At 41.7% G+C, this 22,646-nt stretch overlaps 1 protein-coding gene across 1 annotated transcript in view; it reads right to left on the bottom strand.

Annotated features, from left to right (window-relative positions):
• Positions 1–22,646, bottom strand: part of snama (something that sticks like glue) — an 88,515-nt gene that overhangs the window by 4,895 nt on the left and 60,974 nt on the right. Inside the window, exons 7-17 of the mRNA XM_080266295.1 lie at positions 22,086–22,194; positions 20,498–20,610; positions 20,238–20,371; positions 18,807–18,936; positions 17,664–18,532; positions 9,847–9,910; positions 8,187–8,228; positions 7,765–7,866; positions 6,911–7,189; positions 5,775–5,846; positions 648–791 (exon numbers count right to left, since the gene is read on the bottom strand). Coding sequence (XP_080122421.1) covers positions 648–791; positions 5,775–5,846; positions 6,911–7,189; positions 7,765–7,866; positions 8,187–8,228; positions 9,847–9,910; positions 17,664–18,532; positions 18,807–18,936; positions 20,238–20,371; positions 20,498–20,610; positions 22,086–22,194 — 2,058 coding nt within the window. The remainder of the gene's footprint in view (positions 1–647; positions 792–5,774; positions 5,847–6,910; positions 7,190–7,764; positions 7,867–8,186; positions 8,229–9,846; positions 9,911–17,663; positions 18,533–18,806; positions 18,937–20,237; positions 20,372–20,497; positions 20,611–22,085; positions 22,195–22,646) is intronic.

The raw sequence follows: 22,646 nt of genomic DNA, 5'->3' as shown, positions 1-22,646 counted from the left end.
GGGCAGACTTAGAATACAAGTACTCCTTTAGCACACAAGTACAATAGTGGTAGTTGCAACCCCAGGCTTATCTGTACATGAACAAGAAGAACTACAGGCTGAAACTGCCCTCATCTTGCAGTCCACCAGCCTCTTTTCAGGGGAAAGGGTGAAAGCAGTGAGTTATTTGTACACCTGGGCAGCAGAACTATCCAATTATACTAGTGATACCACATGAAGGTGTCCCTCTCCAGCACCATAGTTAAGAGTATCAGAAGTTAATGAAATTAAAAGAAAAAAAAAAAAAATGATGTCATTGTTCCTCATAAGGAATCCCCATACTGGAGTTTACCATGGTGAAGTTGATGTTTCCTACGGAGTGGATGTTAAATTACATGCCAAAACCAGCTAAGTCACTTCTCAATGGTTGCTAGAAATGGCAAGAAAAAAATAAATTTAGGATCTGTAATAAGGTACATAACAATGTTTGACTCAGCTTGAACTCTGATTATGTAAATGTATTATAGCCGAGTTTCCTGCCTGTGAGTGGCGATTATGTTGCTGGTTACTAAGCTTGCAACCAAACTTCACTGTCATGGTAGTACCTCTCAAGGTCCATGGTAGACAAAACAAAGAAAAAAGTGTGTCACAATTTCACAAATACTAACCATGTGTGGCAGTTGTCCCAGGGAGCAGCATTAGGTACTGCAGTAGGTGGTGGCTGCTGGAATCTGGAGTAATCATCTAAGTTATGCCGAGGAGGGCCAGGGTAACGCTCAAACTCCTTCCCTGGTGGGTAGTCTAACAATGGCCTGTGAGAAAAACAGCTTGATGGTAATAGACAGTCTGAGGCTACAAGTCAAGGGTAAGAACAGTGGCAGTGAGTTATTTGGAAGGAACCTGTGGAGTCAGGAGAGAAAGACAAATGAGGAAGTGGAAATGAGAATTACATAATGTTTATGTGGATGTGCTGAAATGCATTTGAAGAACCTGGAGATGGCACAGCCATATGGAAAGCCTGGAGAGTGAGAAAGTTACTTGGAGAGAGTACTGGTAAGTGAATGAAGTGGTGGACAAGGATGAGATGAGGAGATGGGATGGAGATGAGAGAGGGTAGCGTGAGCTGCAAAAAAGGCAGCCTCATGGCAAAAGAAAAGGTGATACAGAAGCAACTTATTTGTGGCCACCTTGTGGGGTAATAGGGCTATAGATATACAGTACTGTATACTGTATATATGGTACGGCCTTATTCTTCACCAATATCCGGGGTCTCAGCACCAATCAAAATTCAGTTCAATTTTTCCTACAGTCCATATCCCCTCTGACCTTGTTCCAGAGTTGCCAGGTTGGTGGATTTCCCGCCAAATTGGGCGGTATTTAATTGAGGCTGGCGGGTAAAATTTAACATTGGCGGTTGGGCGTTTTTTTGGGCGAGTTTATATCTTAACTGGCGGGTTTTCGGCTGGTTCAGCTCGAGAGGGCATTTGCTATATTAACCTTACTGAATTAACCTTACTGAGTGTAACTTTCGTCTCTTAGCAAAAACGAGAGGATAACCTGAGAGGTCAAGAGGGCGGGTGGTGGGTGGAACTGACCAAACCATTAGCACCCAGTACAGTCCTCCCTCGGAATATGACTCACCTAATCCACACTCAAACAGAGGTCACAGGCCCTGGGAACCATGTATGCCGTGGTGCTAAAATATGAGAGGCAGCATTTCAGTTTTAGTCAAGGAGAAGTGAAGAGAGGTTTGCTGGATAGTGGAATTGGGAAGACAATGGGTAAATAAGCGAAGTATAACAGAAAATACAATAAAAGCTGGGAAAAAGAAAATGGATTGCGAGAATGGATTGTCAGTGTCCCAGGTGATGAAACAAAGGCTTTTTGCAGATTTTGTAAAACAGTCCTTAGAGCCCACCAAGCAGATTTGAAAGATCACTGTGCAACAGAAAAGCACATGAAAAATGCTCTTCCTTTTTCCGCCACAAGAACACTTTTTGATGCAGGCATCACAAAAGTAATAGTAGACAGCAGTGTGAAAATTGCGGAGCTCAGATTATCTGCACATATTGCCTGTCAGTCAAGCTTAAGTACAATTGATCATCTGGGTGAACTAGTGAAAACTATTTCAGCAAAGGACCTTTCTATTCACAGAACAAAGTGCACTGCTCTGATAAATAACGTGCTTGGTCCATCAATGTTAAAGGAACTCCATCCATCCATTGCCAGACGCCATGTATCCCAAATGGGGTGGCCAAGGGCTTAGAGTTAATTGTTTTACAGGGAGGGGCACTAATCCTCCACCAACCCCACTTGACACGTAGGGATGCCAACAGCATCTGGTGTTCCCAGGCGGTCACCCATCCAAGTACTAACCAGACCCAACGTTGCTTAATAATAATAATAATAATATCATAGATGAGAGCACTGATATAACAAGCAAAAAGAAACTGTGTATCGTGATTTGTTACCCAAGCTTTGTAAGTAAAAAAATTGTTACATCATTCTTGGGATTAGTGGAACTAGAGAACTGTACGGCCCAAAGAATTATTGCTGGTATGATGGAATTTCTCAGAACTGTCAACCTTGATCCAAAAAAGTGCATAGGCCTGGCAATAGATGGGTGTAACACCATGGCAGGACAGAACAGCTCTGTTATAACTAAATTTAGAGAAATAAATCCCCAAGTAGCTCATATCAAGTGCATATGTCACTCACTGCAATTGTGTGCATCGTATGCCATGAAAAAACTGCCCTCTCACTTAGAGTTCATGGTTTCGGAAACCTACAAATACTTCTCACAAATCCAGCAGAAATATCAACGCCTCTACAGCACCATCAACGTCGGGGAGCAGCCACTCAAGATCCTACAGCTGTCTGATATGTGCTGGCTTGCAGTTGCATCTTGTGTGACCAGAATCCTTGACCAGTTTGATGAACTCAAACTGCATTTTCAGGTGAGTGTATCATGCTGTATAACTCGCTAAATGTATGACATGCCAAAATATTATGTACGTAGTGTGTATGCGTGCTTGTGCTTTTTCTTTTTTTTCTCATTAATGGGCAACCAGTACAAAAGTGATAAGGTAACTATTTCAATAGATACTAAACTCCCTATTGAAGCAACAATTTCCAAAATGGAGAGAGAGAGAGAGAGAGAGAGCCGGGGAATTGAAGGGATTTGACCTCCCAGGCAAGTCGCTCCTGGGTGTTAAGTGGTACGAAGTCATTATTTATGGATTAAACTCTTCTAAGAAGATTACAAGTCAGTTAGCACCTCTGTACCAATGTCCCTTGTCCCCGCAGTTGTTCGATTGCTGGTTATGGCCAAGGCTTGTTCGTATTTCATCCCTATATGATTCCAAATATTAATTCGTTACATAACAAAAAGAGAGTTATCAGCGCTCAGATTAGGCAGCCGAAGGCCAAAGTTATAAAATTTACAATAAATGAAATTAAATAAATTTAAGTATGATAGCAGTGGTGACCTTTTCCAAATCAACAAAAACAAAATAAAGATCCCTTTTCCTACCAATATATTTTTCCTGAAGCTGTCGAACAATGAATATGGCATCAGTGGTCACCCTACCTGGCATAAACCCACACTGCATCTCATCAATATTCACTCTTTCTCTAATCATACCTTCTAAAACTCTCTTCATTATCTGATCTAAAAGCTTTATACCTCTATAACTTCCTCTTTCCAGGGCATCTCCCTTCCCTTTATACACATTTACAATTACACTCTTCAGCCAATCATCTGGGACAACACACTCGTAAATAATCCTATTTATCAGGTCAGTGACTAACTTCACCCCTATATCGTCTGAGGCCTTCAACATTTCGGCAGTCAACCCAGACACACCTGCTGCCTTCCCCACCCTTATCCTGCCTATTGCCTCACTCACAGTAGCAGTATCAATCAAAGGCCAAGGGCCAGACACTGGATCTGCTGGCTCCAAACCTTCTCTGTCCCAGTCAAACTCTTCATTCAACAACCGGTTATAATGCTCTCTCCATGCATCTTTAATATTCTCACTGTTCACCTGTACCCCTCCTTCATCATTCTTCACACACTGCTCACCTATAATATCCCGACTATCCCTCTTCACCTGATCTGCCACCCTAAATATCATATTTTTCCTTTCCCCATGATTTAGGTTATCAAGTAGAAGTCTCTGTGACTCAGACTTTGCCCTGTATACCTCTCTTCTAGCCTTACGTTTGGCAGCCAAATATTCCTCTTTGCTACCACCCTTCTTCCATTCCCGGAAAAGCCTTCTTTTCTCCTTAACTGCAGCTTCTACACCCTCATCCCACCACCAAGTTACTTTATGTCTTGGTGGTCCTCTTGTCCAGCCACATGTTACATCAGTAACTCTCAAGAAATTGTTCTTGAGGGCTTTGTACTGTTCACTGATGCCTCTGTCTACAGCTCCCTGTTCAGCCACCACTCTCCTCAACTCGCTATAGAAGGCATCCCTTACTACTTTGTTTTTCAGCTTCCATATTCTCCTCCTAGGTACATAAGTCCTCTTTTTCATCACTCGTTCATTAAGCATCATATCACAAATCAGTAGTTTGTGCTGCTGCACACACTCCTCACTTCCTATAACTTTAACATCCCTCACTAACCTCCTATCAGCCCTCCTAACCAGACAATAATCTATCTGACTGCTATTTCTCCCAGACTCATACGTAATTAACCTACTGTCTCTTTTCCTAAAATATGTGTTGCACATAATCATGTCCGTTGCCTCCCCAAACTCGAATATCCTTTCCCCTTCTGCATTCCTTATTACATACGCACATCCCCCATGCACTCCTTCATAACCTTGTGCTGCTTCACCTACATGACCATTTAAGTCCCCTCCCAAAACCACTATCTCATCATCCCGCATACCACCCACTACATGTATTAAATCATCCCAAAATAATATATAATAAAAGGAAGGCTGAAGGGTGGCATTATGTAAACCACTGAAAAAGTATTGTGGTGTGAGGGGTGCCATTATGTAAACCACTGAAAAAGTGTTGTGGTGTGAGGGGTGCCATTATGTAAACCACTGAAAAAGTATTGTGGTGTGAGGGGTGGCATTATATAAACCACTGAAAAAGTGTTGTGGTGTGAGGGGTGCCATTATGTAAACCACTGAAAAAGTATTGTGGTGTGAGGGGTGGCATTATATAAACCACTGAAAGAAAGTGTTGTGGTGTGAGGGGTGGCATTATGTAAACCACTGAAAGAAAGTGTCGTGGTGTGAGGGGTGGCATTATGTAAACCACTGAAAGAAAGTGTTGTGGTGTGAGGGGTGCCATTATGTAAACCACTGAAAGAAAGTGTTGTGGTGTGAGGGGTGCCATTATGTAAACCACTGAAAGAAAGTGTTGTGGTGTGAGGGGTGCCATTATGTAAACCACTGAAAGAAAGTGTTGTGGTGTGAGGGGTGCCATTATGGGGAAATAAAATAAAATAAAGTTGTAGTGTGATGGGTGAAAAAAAAAAAAAAAAAATTGTGGAGCGAGGCATTGTGAAAAAAAGAAAAGAAAATGTGGTCTGAGAGTTGGTATTATGCAAGGCTGGCAAATCAGGTGGTGCTATATCACTAGGAGCACATAATTCCACAAACAGATGCATGAATACTAGTCCCCAGAAATAGTGCTAAAATGCTGACAAAATCTCAGTAATATCGCTTGAACTAATGGAATTTTAGCACTATGGATATATCAATTTCTCTGGGTCCGGTGCCAAAACAGCTAAAATGGCAACCCTGCAGTGAAGGATGTGTGCATACCTGGCAGGTGAGCGAGGTGTGGGTAGCAGAGGCCGCAGGGGGGATGACTTCCGACGACTGGGGCTTGGGGTTCTGTGGAAGGATATGTCATAACAGTAATAATAATAATAATAATAATAATGTAATAATAATAATAATAATAATGTAATAATAATAAATTAATAATAATAATAATAATGTAATAATAATAATAATAATAATAATGTAATAATAATAATAAATTAATAATAATAATAATAATGTAATAATAATAATAATAATAATAATAATAATAATAAATCACCATCATCATCATCATCATCCAGACTTCTTTTCCAACCTAGGGAAGGGGTGGGGTAAGGTCCAGAGAAAGAAAAACTAAAAAGAAAGTGAACAAACCAAAGGCTATCCAACTAAATGAGGAGGCTGGGGGAGGGAGAGGTAAGTGAAAGGGTGCTACAACACACCCCGTTATCTCTCTATCAGTCTACCAACACATGCCTACCATAAAATTATAAAATGGTACTACGTGAACCATCCATCCATCCATCCAATCCTATGTTGCCCCATGAGAAGCATAGGAGTCTGGGGATAGGCAATTTGGTCCTGACATTTAAGATGAGCGACCAGCCTCACTCATCCCCGAGTGGCATTACGTGAGCAAAAAGCCCCAACCATCCCTTGGATATAAACCTGCACCGGCTCAATCCAACTGGAGCGCCTTAATTACTCACTGAACCACCAGGTGCCATAATCTGGTTATATGATTACCACCCAGCACAGTAAATGGTTTCCTGGTGTACAGGAAAGCATTCGGCTTGCTACTCAGTCTAGTCACCTACAGGTAGAACGAAGACGAAAGAGTGAAGGAAACAGAGACAAAAGAGGAAGTGTAAAGTCACCCACAGACAGAAGGAAGAGGAAAGAATAAAGGAAAAAAAGACAGAAGAGGAAGGAAAGAAGAGCCAAAAGGGCAGACATCTAAAGCAGGAGTGGATGGTGAGCGCCCCCACCTACCACCACCACAAAAAAAAAAAACATCCCCTTTAATGAGGGTTGAATAGTGGCAGCAGGGATGAAGAAGGAGACAAGTGAGTAAAAAGTAAGGGTCAAGGGACAGAAATGCAAGATGGAAACAAAAGGCAACTACATCATACCTGCTAAGAGTAGGAGATCGCTCCCTGGAGAACGACCTTGAGCGGGGTGAGCGTAGAGGAGGCAGAGGGCGTGGTGGCGGGGTCCTGCTTCTGCGCCTCCTTCCAGGGGACCGCGACCTTGGAGACCGACCTCCCACAGGCCCTGAGGTCTTTAACCGGCTGTGTGACCGTGAACGTGACCTCCCCAAGGACCGTGAACGTGAGAGTGACCTTGTGTATGACCGGCGGGATGGGGGGGTTCGGGACCGCAATCTGGAGTGGTAGCGCGGTGGTGGGGACCTAGCGGGGTAGAAATAAACTTATGAGAATAAATTACAGTCAGGAGTGTTAATATTGGGGGTGGGGTTATGAGGGGAAGACCGAGAAAGACATGGGACGAGGTCATTAAATGTGACCTTAGGGTTAACGGACTGAACAGGGTGGCTGCAATGGATCGTGCAGCGTGGAGAGCCGCCATTAGGTGACCAAGGCCGACACATGCAAGCATGTTGGAGCCTTTAAAAACGAAACGATAAATCACGGATGAGAATAAAACTGGAGGATGAGAAGAATAAACTAGATAAGCATGAACTATCAGTAAGAATAAATAAAAGAATACAATAAATTGGGGGGGAGGGGGAATTACTGGAGAATGAGAAGAATATGAGCATAAGAATATATCAGGCGTAAGGATAAACAAGAGGTTGAGAATAAGTATGGAATGAGAAAAAATTGCAGAAAGAGAATAAATCAAAAAAGAAAAAAATGGAGAGGTAAGGGACATTAGGGGTAGGAATATGTTGCAGAGAATGAACTAGGTTTCACTGCTGGGCAATTGTGGAAAGAATATCAACACACAGACTCTTATAACCCACCTTGAGCGTGGAGAGCGAGATCGACTCCTGCGGTATCTGCGGAGTCTCTCATCTTTCTCCTGTAGATGCTTGTTAAACAAGGTCAAAGGGTCTGCTATGCCTCTGTACAAATAGGGAAAAAGTATTAGTGTTAGAATCACATTACAATCATCACTGTCACCATCATAACCATCATCATCATAAATGACCTCTTTTCTCATCCAAGGATGGGGTGAGGTAGGGTCCAGAAAAAGAAAAATAGAGAAGGGGAATGAAAAATAGCACACCCAATGAAATGGGTCACACACTAACTCATTCACCACTCAATCTCCTAGAATCCTGACTCCACCTTAAATGCATGACCATCCTCACATATTTTTTGTCATATCAATCTGTATAGATATACTTATATACATATATAAAAACATCACTGCTCTACTTACTCATAATAGATGGAAGGGGTACTGTAGGTGGGAGGAGGCACTCTGTGGGGGGGAAAAAAAAAAGGCTATGTTAGAAATTTTGTCATCCAGTAATCTTGCAATTTCTTTTCAAAATATTAAGGTAAAAGACAGTACAGGTAATATAGAAATTTTTTCCCCCTAATCCAACAAAGATCTCTAACCCCCTTCAGCTCACTTGATGCCAGAGGAGGAAAGTAATACATCACTGAAGTCAGTCTGTTTTTGTCTGAAGGAACTGAGTCACTCCCACAATGAGAATGTTGCAGTGGTTGCAAGATATTCATCCATCCATCCACCCATCATCCAATCCTATGTCGCCCCATAAGGAGCATAGGAACCTGGGGCTACGCAAGTTGGTCCTGACATTTAAGATGAGAGTGACCAGCCTCACTCATCCCTGAGTGGCATTATGTGAGCAATAAACCCCAACCACCCCTTGGATATAAGCCTACACAGGCTCAATCTGACTGGAGCGCCGTAATTACCCACTAAACCACCAGGTGCCATAATCTGGTTATATGGTTACCATCCAGCATAGTAAATGGATTTCTGGTGTGCATGAAACCATTTGGCTTGTCAGTGCAGAGTCACCCATAGGCAGAAGGAAGAGGAAAGAATGAAGGAAAGAAAGACAGAAGAGGGAGTGTAAAATCACCAGTAGGCAGAAGAAAGAGGAAAGAAAGAAGGAAAGAAAAGCAGAAGAGGAAGGATGGAAGAGAGGAAAGTGCAGATACCCAAAGCAGCACTACATCGAGTAAGTGAATGGTGGGCACCCCCACCTACCACAAACGAAATTCAATGAGCCTTATTTATGAGGTAGGAATTAATCCCCTTGATTACTATAATGCATTTACTCTAACTTGACAAAGATACCTAACCCCTTTCAGCTCACCTCATGGGCATGTGTGCTGATTGGAGAGCCAGTCTGTCATTCCTATCCCAATAAATAAAGCTCGTTGATTTTCATTAACCCATGACAAAGCACTAAGTTGAGTGGTTCACTGTTGTCGCATAAAAACAAACTGATTACAGTCAAATCAACTCTCTATCTCTCAGTACATTAAGCCATCAACTAAGCTGCAAGAGCTTTGGAATGTTCGTCAGGTTAGAGTAAAATATTAAATAACAATTCCACATGAGGGGTACATGAAGCCCTGAGCAAAGTACAGGCAAACTATACCCTTTTTAATCTACCTTGGGTCAAAATTATCATCCCTCTCTCTTGAATACCGAGTTGTAACAAGAAATTAACACATGAATATAATGCTAGAAACAAAGAAAGGATGTTGTGCTGTAACACCATCTTATTTTACCACTAGCTACATGAAAATAAGCTACCAAATGACAAAAATCTGGGCCAACTTAAGATAAATGGACTATAGTAAATGTCAGATTTAGAGAAAGTGGGCCTTAAAGGTAAAGCATTTAAAGTCCAGAAGTTTTGGACCATCTGATTGAAGTTAAATTCTTAGTCAGGCAATGGCAAACAAACCAAACTATTCCTTACTATAAAACAGATGTCACAGAAAACAGTGATACAAAACCTGCATCTCTACTTGGGTGGTGAATTTGCACTTCCTCTACTCAGTACCTGCTATTTCTTCTACCCAACACCTGCCCTTAACAACACGCAACTCACCCTGGCTGGTACGGAAGATACTGTGTTGAGGTTGGCGGAATGACGGTGCTGTGTGTGGGTCCCGCTGAAATGAAACACCAGCAACATGTTAAAATTATATGGGCTCTAAGAAAATTCCAGAGAGCTGGCCTGTGGAGGGGAGGAGAAAAGAAAGAGGATAGGGAGACAGGGAGAGGACAGGATGGGGAAAGACAGGAGGGCGAAAGAAGACAGGAGGAGGAGGACTAGAGAAAAGGAAAGCTGGGAGGACTATGATGGAAGGATGGAGAGAATAAGGAAGGATGATGGAAGGAGGGTGGGGAGGAAAAAGGAGGAACTGAAGAAGGAGAGCAAAGGGGAGGCATGGGAAAGAAAGAAGTGGAGGGGGATATAAAATGGAAGTTATATTAAAGTGGGCTGATTGTAGGCAGATACAGAAAAAAGGAACTAAGAAGGGGAGTATTTGAGAGTGGGTGAATAAGAATAAGCTGGCTGGAAAAAGAAAGAGGCAAACTGAGATTAAGGTACGCCAAAGTGAAAGAGTGGCCATCCTTAGATTTACAAGCGCTACATACACCCACAAACAACAACAAATCCCCGAATAATGAAAGCCCATCTAACAGGAAACATCCAAAATTTAACAACGTGATTGCCTAAAAACCTTTTGTTGTGCCCCCAAATATTACCAGAGATTTGAATCTACATAGCTATTGTGTATTATCAGATGACTTGATAACAAATTTCGTTATCACCAAGCATCTCAAACTAATGTATTATGTATTATATGATGTGACTGTATGCAGCATGTGCTAGGAGTGTGATGCTGGATGGTAGTGAGACCTGGGCAGCAAAGGAAGAGGATATTCGCAGGCTCAAAAGTACAGAAATGACAATGATTAGGTGGATGTGGTGTGTCCCTGCATGCAAGGCCTGGGGGGGCTGGGTTTATGATGAAAGAGTTGAAAGGTACGATGGGCCTTGAGTGCATTGGTGCTGTGATGAGGAGAGGTAGATTGAGATGGTTTGGACAGGTTGAGAGGATGGGGGATAATAATTGCGTGCAGAAGGTGAGAAGTACTAATATTGGGGGTGGGGTTGCAAGGGGCAGAAAGAGAAAGACGTGGGACGAGGTCGGGGTTAAGTGACTAAACAGGGAGGATGCCACAGATCGGGCAGCATGGAGAGCTGCCATTAGGTGACCAAGGCCGATGCATCCAAGCACGTTGAAGCCTACAAAAACAAAACGAAACGAAACGAAACAATGGTGAAAGAGACAGAGTGAGACCAAAGATGAGATGAATTAGTGGAGTGGAGACACAAAGAGAGAGAGGGGTGTGAGATGGAGGGAGGGCAGCCAAATGGCAAAGGGCAGGACAGAGTGGTGTGGGAGCAATTCAGACTTCTGGCTATTGATACATAGATAAGCAAATAGACAGACATTCATTCCTTCAATTCAAGGACGTATTTTTTAATTTTATTTTTGCTCCCTCCAGATAATTTCATTCAACTTAAGAAACTCATGATGGGGCAACCATGGAATGAATGATATGTACATACATAAATGGACTGATGAATGGATGGATGGTTGGGTAGATGTATGGAGATGGATGGATGGATGAATGGACAGATGGGTAGCTGGATGAATGATGGAAATATGGTTGGGTGGATAGATGGATGGATGGATGGATGGATGCATGGATGGATGGATGGATGATGATGGATAGGAGGGAGGGAGGGAAAGATAACTTACAGTAAATGAATTTATGAGGTCTATATCTAACCCATACATTTCAAAAAGTCCCTCTTAAGCTGAATAAAAACATGTAGAGGTGTATGATATGTAGGAGGACTGCTGGGCCTTGGGAGCTGGCTGTGAAGTCTATGCCCAGAGTCAAGCACATAAAAAAAAAAAAAAAAAATGAAGATAGCAAGAATACAAGTAATATTTGGCTTGGAATTCAGTGTACAAACAGCATACAACAATATAATGAAGAACAAGCAAGAGAACAATATGTGTTTGCTCTCTGTCACTTTTTTCTGATGGTCATTTATGGAAGGAGGGAATGAATAAAGAACTGCATCAAGCCATAATATGGCTATATGGCACAAAGGTAGAAGGGAGTGAGGGAAATAATTAAATTATGTATGATGTGAAGGGCAGTGATAATAGTGATAAAGTTCAAAATGGAAACAGTGGGAGAGTCACCTAGGAAATCAGTAAGCAGTGGGGACTGATGTAGTGAGGACAGGAGAGGGAAAGGTGAGTGATGGTGTTGGGAGTGTAGACGTGCAATCAAGAAAAAGGTGACGCATAGTCATAGGGCAGGTTAAAGTGCAGAGAGGTTGATTGTCATGACTCATTAAATTACCATAAATAAAGTGGATGTGACCCTGGCAAAGACAAGAATGGATTGTCTTCCATCAATGATTGGGGTGAGTTAATGTGTGACAGGGAAGAACTGAGGGTTTAATATTGTGAAGCTTGTAGGTAACCTGAAGGTTCCATGAGAACTGCCAATGCTCACAGAAGAGATGGTCAGAAGAGGAAAACAGTCAAGTGGAGGAATGGGGTGAAGAAAGGATCTAGAAGAGAAAGTGGTAGTGTGCCAATGAGTCTGCTTGTTCATAACCAGTAATCTTAAAACAGAAACCAGAATACAGCAGAAATGAACTGACTTTTTTTTAAACATAAAGATGGAACAGCCACTCCTGAATATGGGCACTCTGACGATGAGCGTAAGATGTGGCATGTACGGAAATAAGCACACACAGAAAATCACAGAAGATAACAAAAGTGAAGGAAGAGAATCTAGGAAGAGACTTCAGAGCATAAGGGCTAGCATACAGTTCTACAGTGCAAGTACTTACAACAGAAAGAAGAATATGTTGACAGGAGGAGTTAGGTAACACAACAGCAAACCTGACACCTTGGCAAAATTTGGAGTTGTTAAGTTTAAAAGATATGCGTAGCAAATGTGAGAGGGCATATGTTCAACAAAAAGGGAGCAAAGAGTAGCTGGGTGAAGAAGAGACTTAGAAAAACTGAAGGGAAGACCATAGCTGGAGGGAGAAGTCGAGGTGGGAGGGACACTGGACAAAGTGGAAGAATAGGAGGAAAGTGAAATTTATGAAGGGGATGGAGAATGAGACTGACCAGGAGAATGTATGAGTGAGGCACAAGGGAAAGGGGAGACCAAGGATAAGATGAAGTATATGAGTGTGGGGGTGTTAGCGGGAGAGAGGGCAGCCTGATGCTAAAGGACAGGGTTGCCATCCTTTTGTGATTATGGTGTTTAGCAATAAATAGACTTTTGCTATGATGTCTATGCAAGTTGCAGAAAAATTGCTTCCTTAGCCTCTTCAATCTGAGTAACAATTCTTTTTAGTTTACTCTAACCACTAACTAACAATTACATTCAGCTTAAGCAAGGCCTCTTGTATTTATGGGGTTTATTAAGGCTGTATCCAACTCTGTGATGGAGAAGGATTCATATGGTGGCATTGATATAACCGGGAGGCTAAACTATTGTACCTACTTATACGAACATATTTTAGCTATCTCAACCGAATGGAGAAAGGTGGACTGCATAATGGCAGTTTCACTTCAGTTTCCACTGGGTTGACATTCAGATGAACCTAGGGCAACAAGTACTGCTACTCTTATTAAGGCTGTATCCAATCCCTCCAGTTTGAATATACTAGTCAGAGATGGCAAGAGTAAAGGATTAATGATTTAAAGTTTTCTCCCTATCCCCCTAACAAAGGTTTGTGGACTGCAGAAGAGCAGTTTCATGCAGCAGACCATTAGGTTTACATCCAGATGAGCCGTGGCCCACAACAGGAACAACACCACCAGAGAAGGCAAGAAAGCTAAAATGGATGGCGGGAAGCGCACTGTCGGTAAAGTGAATGGAAATCTTGCGGTCTTTGTTACAAGTCTGGCATGGTTTCCAAGTAAAGTTTTTGCCCCAGGCTCATCTGAATGCAAACTCATTGGACTGCAGGCTGAATTTGCCCTTTTCCTGCGGTCCACCATCCTCCTCTTGGGCAACAGGGAGGGAGGTGAAGGACAGTTGTATAACCAGTCTGATGTATTGCCTGGTTCTACCCATGCCACCACAATGAAACTTTATTACAAAACTTTTCTTCAATCAACTGTGAACTTAAAAAGCAAAAATGTCATATAAGGGCAATTTATAACAATGGCTTATTGTACCAAATAATATAGTCCAGTTGCTCCAGAAAGTATTTTTCCATTCTTTTTTAACATCTTAGAATGATCTGAGGTCACATTCATAAATCTTGGGCCAAAGATGTGAATATGATTACCTGTTCACAATTTTACCTTCACTCATAAGGCTATTAGCTACCAAATACTTCACAACCAAACTAGAGTGAATACTTAAGTGAAAAATACAAAACAAAATTATTCCTGATATTTCACTGATAGGAAGACTTATCATTAGTAATTAGCTATGATACAAGATGAACATGGCCATCGGAATGAGTAGGTTAACCTTGGGCCCCTACACTCCTTTATGTGGTAATGAAGGATGTTATGATGGAGGCGACGACTAACAGTCAAAGAGTAGATGAAATGTTTGAAAATATGTCCTGATAGTTCATCATGTGTGTGTATTGCTGCTGTTTTTATCAACAATGTAGATAGAAAAAAAAAAAAAAAAAAAATCATACACTGTACAGTCAGGAACAAAAGCAAGCCTACTATTCCACTGCTATTTCACACTTAGGGCATATCCTTCACTTTCCCACTCAAGCATTATACAAAAAGAGAATCAAATGGTAGATTACTGGTAGAGAAAGGAGAAAAAGTGAGAAGATGGACAGAATACTTCAAGGATTAGTCAAACACAGTGAATGAAAGTAATGCGAGTGTAAGTGGCTGGGGAATGGCTGGGAGACGGAGGGAGGTGAGAAGAGGAAGAAACCAGTAGGATGGAAGTTGTGGAAGCAATGAAGAAAGTTAAAATGGGGAAAGCCCCAGGAATTGATGGAGTATGTGATGAAATGCTGAAGCATGGGGGAGGGATAGTGGAAGAATGGATGTGGAAGATGTGCAGATTGGCTAAGAGGAAGGTAGAGTCCCAGAAGATTGGAAGTTGGGTATAATTATTCCCCTGTACAAAGGGAAAGGGGAAAAAGAAGTGTATGGTCATCATAGGGGCATTTGTCTTTTTTGTGTAACAGGAACAGTATGTGGTAGGATACTTATTGACAGAGTTAGCGAAATAACAGAGGAATTAGTTTGAGAAGAGCAGGCAGGTTTTGGGAAGGGAAGGGCTTGTGTAGAACAGATATTCATTCTTAGATCTTTAGTGTAAAAGTTTCTGGAGAAGGGAAAGAAGTTGTATGCGACTTCCATGAATTTGGAGAAAGCATATGACAGGGTGGATAGACAAGGATTGTGGAACGTATTAAGAATATATGGAGTAAATGGGAAGTGGTTAAATGCAGTGAAGAGTATGTTTGAGGGTGCTAAGGCTGCAGTGCGTGTGGATAGTGAACTGAGTGAATTTTTTTATTTGAAGGTTGGATTGAAACAAGGACGTGTCATGTCTCCATGGTTGTTCAATCTGTATATGGATGGGGTTATAAAAGAGATACAAGGTAGGGAAGTGGATGTTAGAGCAGCTCTAGTGAGAGAGGGCAGTGTTTGGAAACTCCCTGTACTGTTGTTTGCAGATGATACCGTGTTGTTAAGTGAAGATGAAGGGGAGCTGCAAGGCTTGGTGGATGAGTTTGGGAGAATGTGTTGGAAACAGAATCTAAAGAGAATGTAGGGAAGAGTAAAGTTATGGTCTTCAAGAGGAATGAAGTTAGTGAATGTACAGTGAGGTTGGATGAGGAAGAAATGGAAAATGTGAGTATGGTTAAGAACTTGGGTAGTGTGATGAGTAAGGATGGAAGTTTAGAGGATGAAGTGCTTGAAAGGGTACAACATGGAAGAATGGTTGCTGGTTCCTTGAAAGCAACGATATAAAACAGGGAAGTGAGCATGGAAGTGAAAAAGTTACTTCATGACAGTATTGTGATACCAACTCTAACGTATGGAGGTGAAACTTGGACCATGTTGGAGGGACACAAGAGTGAGAGCAATAGAAATGAGTTATTTGAGAGGAGCATGTGGAGTCACATGGAGAGACACACTGACAAATGAGGCAGTGAAGGAGCATTGTGGTGTGGATGTGGAAGTGATAGGAAGAATTAGGAGAACCACGCTGAGGTGGTTTGGCCATGTGGAGAGGATGGGGAGAGAGACTGATGAGGAGAGTGTATGTGAGTGAGGTGGAGAGGGGAGAGGGAGGGGGAGACCAAGGATGAGATGAAGGGATGGTGTGGAGGGGTATATGAGAGGGGGGTGTGTGTGAAATGGGAGCAGGGCAGTGAAATGGTGAGGGACACGGCGACATGGAGGCAATTTGTTTATGGCCACCCCTTACAGGATTAAGGCATCTGGCAATAGATAGATAGATAGACAGAATTATCTATAGCCAGAGGAACATAACAAGCCTCTCACAGCTTAGCAACATCAGCCAGCAGTAGCAAATGAGCAGCATAAGAGTTGAAAAACTGGGAAAACTTTTGCCTGCTTGTAAAGTTGTGAATTACCTGCATTACAAAAACATACTTTTTGGATCAAGCATACGTGGAAGCAGTGTATTATGTAGCAGGAGAGAAGCTTGGAGACTTTTATTAGTCACCTTTGCCCATGTTTTTGTCAGGTAAGGACACTCCCTCGCACCTCTCCCACGATAATCTTTGCATCTGGCTTTTTCTTAGGACCTACTTTTTGCAAACTATTTCAGTACTAAAATGGTATGAAGTGTAAGTTAATATTAAGGTATTGCTGTTGTGGCCCCAGGATCAATTAGATGTGAGCACAATGGACTGCTGGCTGAAGTTGCTCTTTTCCTGCAGTCTACTAGCTTTTGAGGGATAGAAATGGAGATGAGGGACATTTGTACAGCCTGGCAGTGTAGTTGCCCAGTAATATAAACAACAACATGTAAAGATGTCCCTCCAGCACCACACTATGGAAGCAATAAGCATAATGAATCAGGAAGAAACAGGTGCTAGAAGACCTCATGACTAAATTCCGGGAATGGGTCTCATGAAGTAAGACTGAACAGAAAAGAGTAACAGAACAGATAAGGGCACTAACAAATGCTGGGATTTGTTAGACCACACTGGAAGGAAAATAAAAACTAATCAGATATACAAATAAAAAGAAAAAGAAAAAAGGATACAATGGAAATGCTGGAATATGTTAGACATCAGAAAAAGATACCATACATAAAGGACACCTAACAGACCAATATAAATATACTCTAGATACAGTACATAATCACAACTGCTGTTCAGTATCTTTTCTAACTTTCAGTATAATGGTATATCCTAAATAACAATCTTTAAGCGTTATTTGGAATCATAATTCAATGGCAAAATCTTCAGATATAAATCACTAAATATTGTAATTAGAATATTGCAATTTATTTTAATTTTCCTTATCAAATGAGCCAATCTCTTACCTAGACCACATAATTCACATTTTTGAGCAAAAATAATGGCCACATCATAAAATAGGATAAAGGAGCCAACTACCATATTAGCATTTTATTTTTGTCTTACAAACTGGCTGCATAAAACCCATACTTATTTTCTCAAAATAAATTATGCCTCCCCCCTTCAAAAAAAAAAAAAAAAAAAAAAAAAAAAAAAAAAAACTCAACATAAGCACATTACAGGTAGTATTTGTAGATCTACCCGACAATTTTTGTGAAAAGAGAATTGACAATACTGTATTATAATCCATTTACCTGCTGATACATAAGGGTAATAGGAGTCCTTGGGCGAGGAAGATGGGTAAACAGATGGTGGCGGTCGCGTTGGATCAAAAGGTACAACAGCCTCAAAGCGTCCCCTTTCCTTTTCATCATAGCGGCCTCCCTCCTTTTCCACCTTTCCCTTGTCTAAACTTCGGCTTCGGCTCCTGCTACGTGTCCGGCTGGTGCTTCGGCTGTGGGTGCTTTCGTCATGCCTCTTGTGACGCCAGGGCTCCTCTTCCAGTCGATCCTCACGGCCCTCGTCTTTGTAAATTTCTGCTGACTTCCCCTCCTGGCTTTTGTGGGAGTGTTTTCGATCTTTTCTTTTCTTCCCCTCTCTCTTCCCCCCATCTTCTGACTCGTGTTTACTTGACTTTTTCTTCTTTTTCTTGTTTTTCTTGTGCTTTCCCTCAACTTCCGGTGCAGGGTCAGAAACCACAGGGAGAGCATTGGATTCCAAATTATCCTGTGTGTGTTCCTCTTCCTCTACCTCCTTCACGTATTCAATTTCCTCAATGATCCCACCTTCCCTTTCAATATCTTCGTGAGCCACAAGATTCTCCTTATCAGAGTCCGCCCCTCCATTTTCCACCTGCTTGTCAGTCGCCAACGGACTCTGAATGGATGGGGACACAGTGAGGCGAGGTGATCTGGAAGGGATGTTCTTAGGAGGGGTAGATGACACAGCAGGGCTGTGTGGTGGTGTGGGGGAGTGCTTAGCAGTGTCAGTGTGTGTGGGAGTTCCCCTGGCAGCATCAGAACGGGTTGGGGTGCCCCGGGTAGTGTCGGAGATGGTTGAAATGCCTTTGCCTGTGTCAGGTGGTGTACTTTCAGCCCTTGTCTTGTCTGATGTCTTCTCTTTCCTGCAGGGGATAAAGCGAGCATATTAAGTCATCATCATCATCATCATTACCATTATCATCATTAACTTTTCCACAAAGTCAATGTGGGTACATGTGACCCCTGATCAGAAAAAATATAGACTATAAGTTATTAAATTCTTCCCAATATTTCAATACTGTGGATAAAACTTCAACATCTTTACAGGGATGTAGTGCGAATTAAGGGATGTTGGTATAACCAGGCAGTGAAGACATCCTTCTCCAGTCCCAATTACAAACTAAAACAGACTCTTACCATCCACTGATAAACTGCTTGGCCTTGCCCCGGAGGTATCGGTTGGGAATAAGGGTATCTGGGCTGATGTCCTCCTTACCACACGATGGGCATTTGGTATCTTCACTGTCTACCAGGTGGTTGCGAATGCCTGCACAAAAACAAACACACATATGAGCTAAAGGAAGACAGATGTGTGGGATGAATGAAGGTCGGAATATGAGATAAATAAAGACCAAATTGTGGGATAAACACACATAGATGGGCAGGTTAAACAAAGATGGGAGTATGGGATAAAGGAGTAGCTGAGATAAATGATGACAGACATGGGATAAATGAAGACAAGTATGGCATAAACGAAGACAGATGTATAAGTTAAACTGAGGCAGGTGTATGGAATACATGAAAAATGTACTATGAGATCAATGAAGACAAAGATATGAAATAAATGAAGTCAGATGTATATGAAAAACTAAGACAAATGCAAGACAAACAAGAGTGAGATAATGTTATGGACCTAAGCTCATCTGGATATGACCCTGGTAAACTGCTGGCTAAAGCTGCCCTTCTGCATTTCACCATCCTCTTTTTGAGGGTGAGGGAGGTCATTTGGGGACATTTGTATATCTGTGCCACCACATGAAGGCAATTCTCACCAGCACCGATGCATGAAATAAAAATAGACACCTTATTGCTACATATTACTCTGCAACTGTTAATTTGAGGTAAATGGAAAATCTGCTACAGTATATGGATGGCACCTTGTTTACATTAATTTCCAGCAGACTTAACAGCAAAAATCAACCAGTGCGCAACTTGTAGTCATCACAGAAGACATCAGCACAGCAATTTATTACAGAGCAGACACATTATACTTCAAGGTAGGAAAAAAAATAAAAGTACCATATCTCTCAGTATATCTAGCAAGATACACTGGGGGTGACATACGGGGCTTCATGGTATCTCTTTCTTAGTAATTTAGTTTCCTTAGTGACATGGTGTGCATCACTCATATACAAAAGGATGTGAACATGTAATGTGCTGAATAAATCACCACAAAAGAAGTGCTATGAAATATCCAAGCCACTCAGAATATGTATGTGATTAGACAGACAGGCAAATGAGGAAGTTAAGGAATGATGTAATGTTGATGTGGTGTGTTAGAAGTACTTTTAGATTATTTTGTCATGTGAAGAGAATGGAGAATAAGACTGACATAAAATGTGTATGTGAGTAAAGCGGAAGACCGAGGATGAGGTAAAAGAGATAGGGTGGAGCGGTTAATAAGAGGCATGTATGCTGAGGGGGAGGACAGTCTAGTGACAAAGGACATGACAGGATGACATACAAGTGATATGTTTGTGACCACCACTTCTGGGATTAAGATATCTATCTTGGAATGGTATGCAGATCTCTCTCTCTCTCTCTCTATACCGGTATATATGTACTCACATTCGTCACAGAAGGCGTCAGCACAGCACGGTATAAGTACAGCGTCGTGCAGCAATTCATTACACAATAAACACACTATCTCCCTTGGGGGGGGTGGGCGGTCAGGGGGTGGAACTGGACGCTGGCTCGAACCACTGCAACTGACAATAAAGAGTAGTCTTTAAAATAAGTAGTATATTCATTCATTGATTATACAATGTTCACTTTAAGTCTGTGGACAACTAAACTGAATAAAAAATGAGGACAGGCTGGCCACTTACGAGTCCAGTAGTCTGACGAACTTTCCAGATGAGTTGATCATAACTCCTGGAGCATTCGGGTCATCCACTTCCTCGAGGAACTTAGAGGGAATGCCTGTGCTGCGACGAAGGTCCTGTAACACAATATATTCAACATTAGCAAATACATCCATCCTCCTATAAATATTCTACAATTTTCTGTTTTTCTTGGTACTGAAGAGGTATGCCTTCATGTGGTGGCACCAATATAACTAGTCAGTTAAGCTGACTCATTATACAAACATCCCTCAACTCGTTCCCTATCCTCCTGAGAGGTGGATGGACTGCAGAAAGAGGGTAACTTCTGCCTGCAATCCAACAAGTTCACATTCAGATGAGCCTGGGGTTGCAACTAGTTACTTCTATTTTTTAAAGTGTATTAAGAATTCAACTTCTATGGACTAATTATGATATCCAAATTCTAGCAATAACATACTGACTATAATAAGTCTAGAGGAATAGTAATTAAGTTCTAAACTCATAGTATGTAAAATCAAGATCCAATTTATTTTTGAAACAAATTATACTTAACTGAAACATCAGAAAGTTTGTGGTTCAGATACCAACACAATCTGGTACTTGGGTAAACACATACAATAGTGCATTTACTCTAACCTGACAATGATCCCTAACCCTTTCCAGCTCTGATGGTGACCAAGCATAGTCAGGTTTGAAGAACTGATCTGACCAGTAACTAAGGACACTCATTGCTAACTCACAGCTAAATGTGGCTCACTGAATTTCATGTAAACACAATACAGTTTTCTAGTTGTGGGAGTGATCAACTTCTGTCAGTGAAGACAAACCAACTACTGAACAGTAAACATGGAATATTGATTGTCTGATAACCATGACTCATTGAATTTCACACACATCCACCTAATCATTGTCATTTCTGTTCGCCGGCTCAGACGTACAGAAATGACAGTGATTAGGTGGATGTGCAATGCGTCCCTGCATCCAAGGCCTGGAGGGGCTGGGTTCACAATGGAAGAGTTGAGAGGTAGGATGGGACTGGAGAGTATTGGTGCTGTGATGAGGAGAGGTAGATTGAGATGGTTTGGACATGTGGAGAGGATGGGGGATGATAATTGGGTGAGGAAAGTGAGAAGTGTTAATATTGGGGGTGGGGTTATGAGGGGTAGACCGAGAAAGACATGGGACGAGGTCATTAAGTGTGACCTCAGGGTTAAGAGACTGAACAGGGAGGCTGCAATGGATCGTGCAGCATGGAGAGCCGCCATTAGGTGACCAAGGCCGACACATGCAAGCACGTTGGAGCCTTTAAAAACGAAAACAAAAACGAAAACAACACAAAATAATACTGCAGTCATGAAAATGATCAAGTTCTGTCAGATGAAAACAAACTGAATACAGCTGGTCTGCTTTCATCAGAAGGAACAAGACCACTAACAAAATTCAGAGGCTAAGCTATCGTTGTATGAAATTTGATGAACCTTAGTTTTGGGGTAAAAATCAGTGTCCTCCAATCTGACCACACTTGACCATCAATTGTACTGAAAAGAGTTATGCATAATTTCAGGTGACAACAAACCTTCTCTAGACTTACATTACTGAGTGGACAGTTGCTGACCCAGTGTCCTGTGGCATGACACTTGAAGCATTTGTAGTCTATAGGTACCGGCCCCGTCATGCGACTGGCACGCAGCTTCATGTAACTGAGGGCAGAACAGTCATCAGTACACCATCATAGGCATACCTAGTGAAGTGGGCCAAATAACCATTCACACATAAGCCCTAGAAATCCTGGCTCCACCTCAGATGCTTGAACCATCTACACAATATTTTATGGCATTCTTCTTTATATATACACTTCACATGCACACCAAGTACTAATTACTTAGCTCCTTATTCACCTAAAGACCAGATATACAGTACTACCATTTGCCTATATTGTGGTAAGTCATTCTGATTAGTAACCAAGAAGATTCAGTCCTATGCCATAACTAAGGCTCCTCAAGTTTCATTTGGCAATGGCAGCAGAGTAATCAAATTGCAGGAGTGATCCAATTATATCAGACAGGAAAAAAAAAAAAAAAATTCAGCCATGGAGATGCACTCTTATGTTATATCCAAAGCTCATCAAGTTTCTTTTAGCCACAACTTGGTA

This window comes from Coenobita brevimanus, chromosome 19, assembly GCF_032717465.1.
Source record: "Coenobita brevimanus isolate Jiangsu-jjx chromosome 19, ASM3271746v2, whole genome shotgun sequence".
Taxonomy (NCBI): Eukaryota; Metazoa; Arthropoda; class Malacostraca; order Decapoda; family Coenobitidae; genus Coenobita; species Coenobita brevimanus.
Note: the sequence above shows the minus strand (reverse complement) of the source record. Positions and strands in the feature narration are given on the sequence as shown.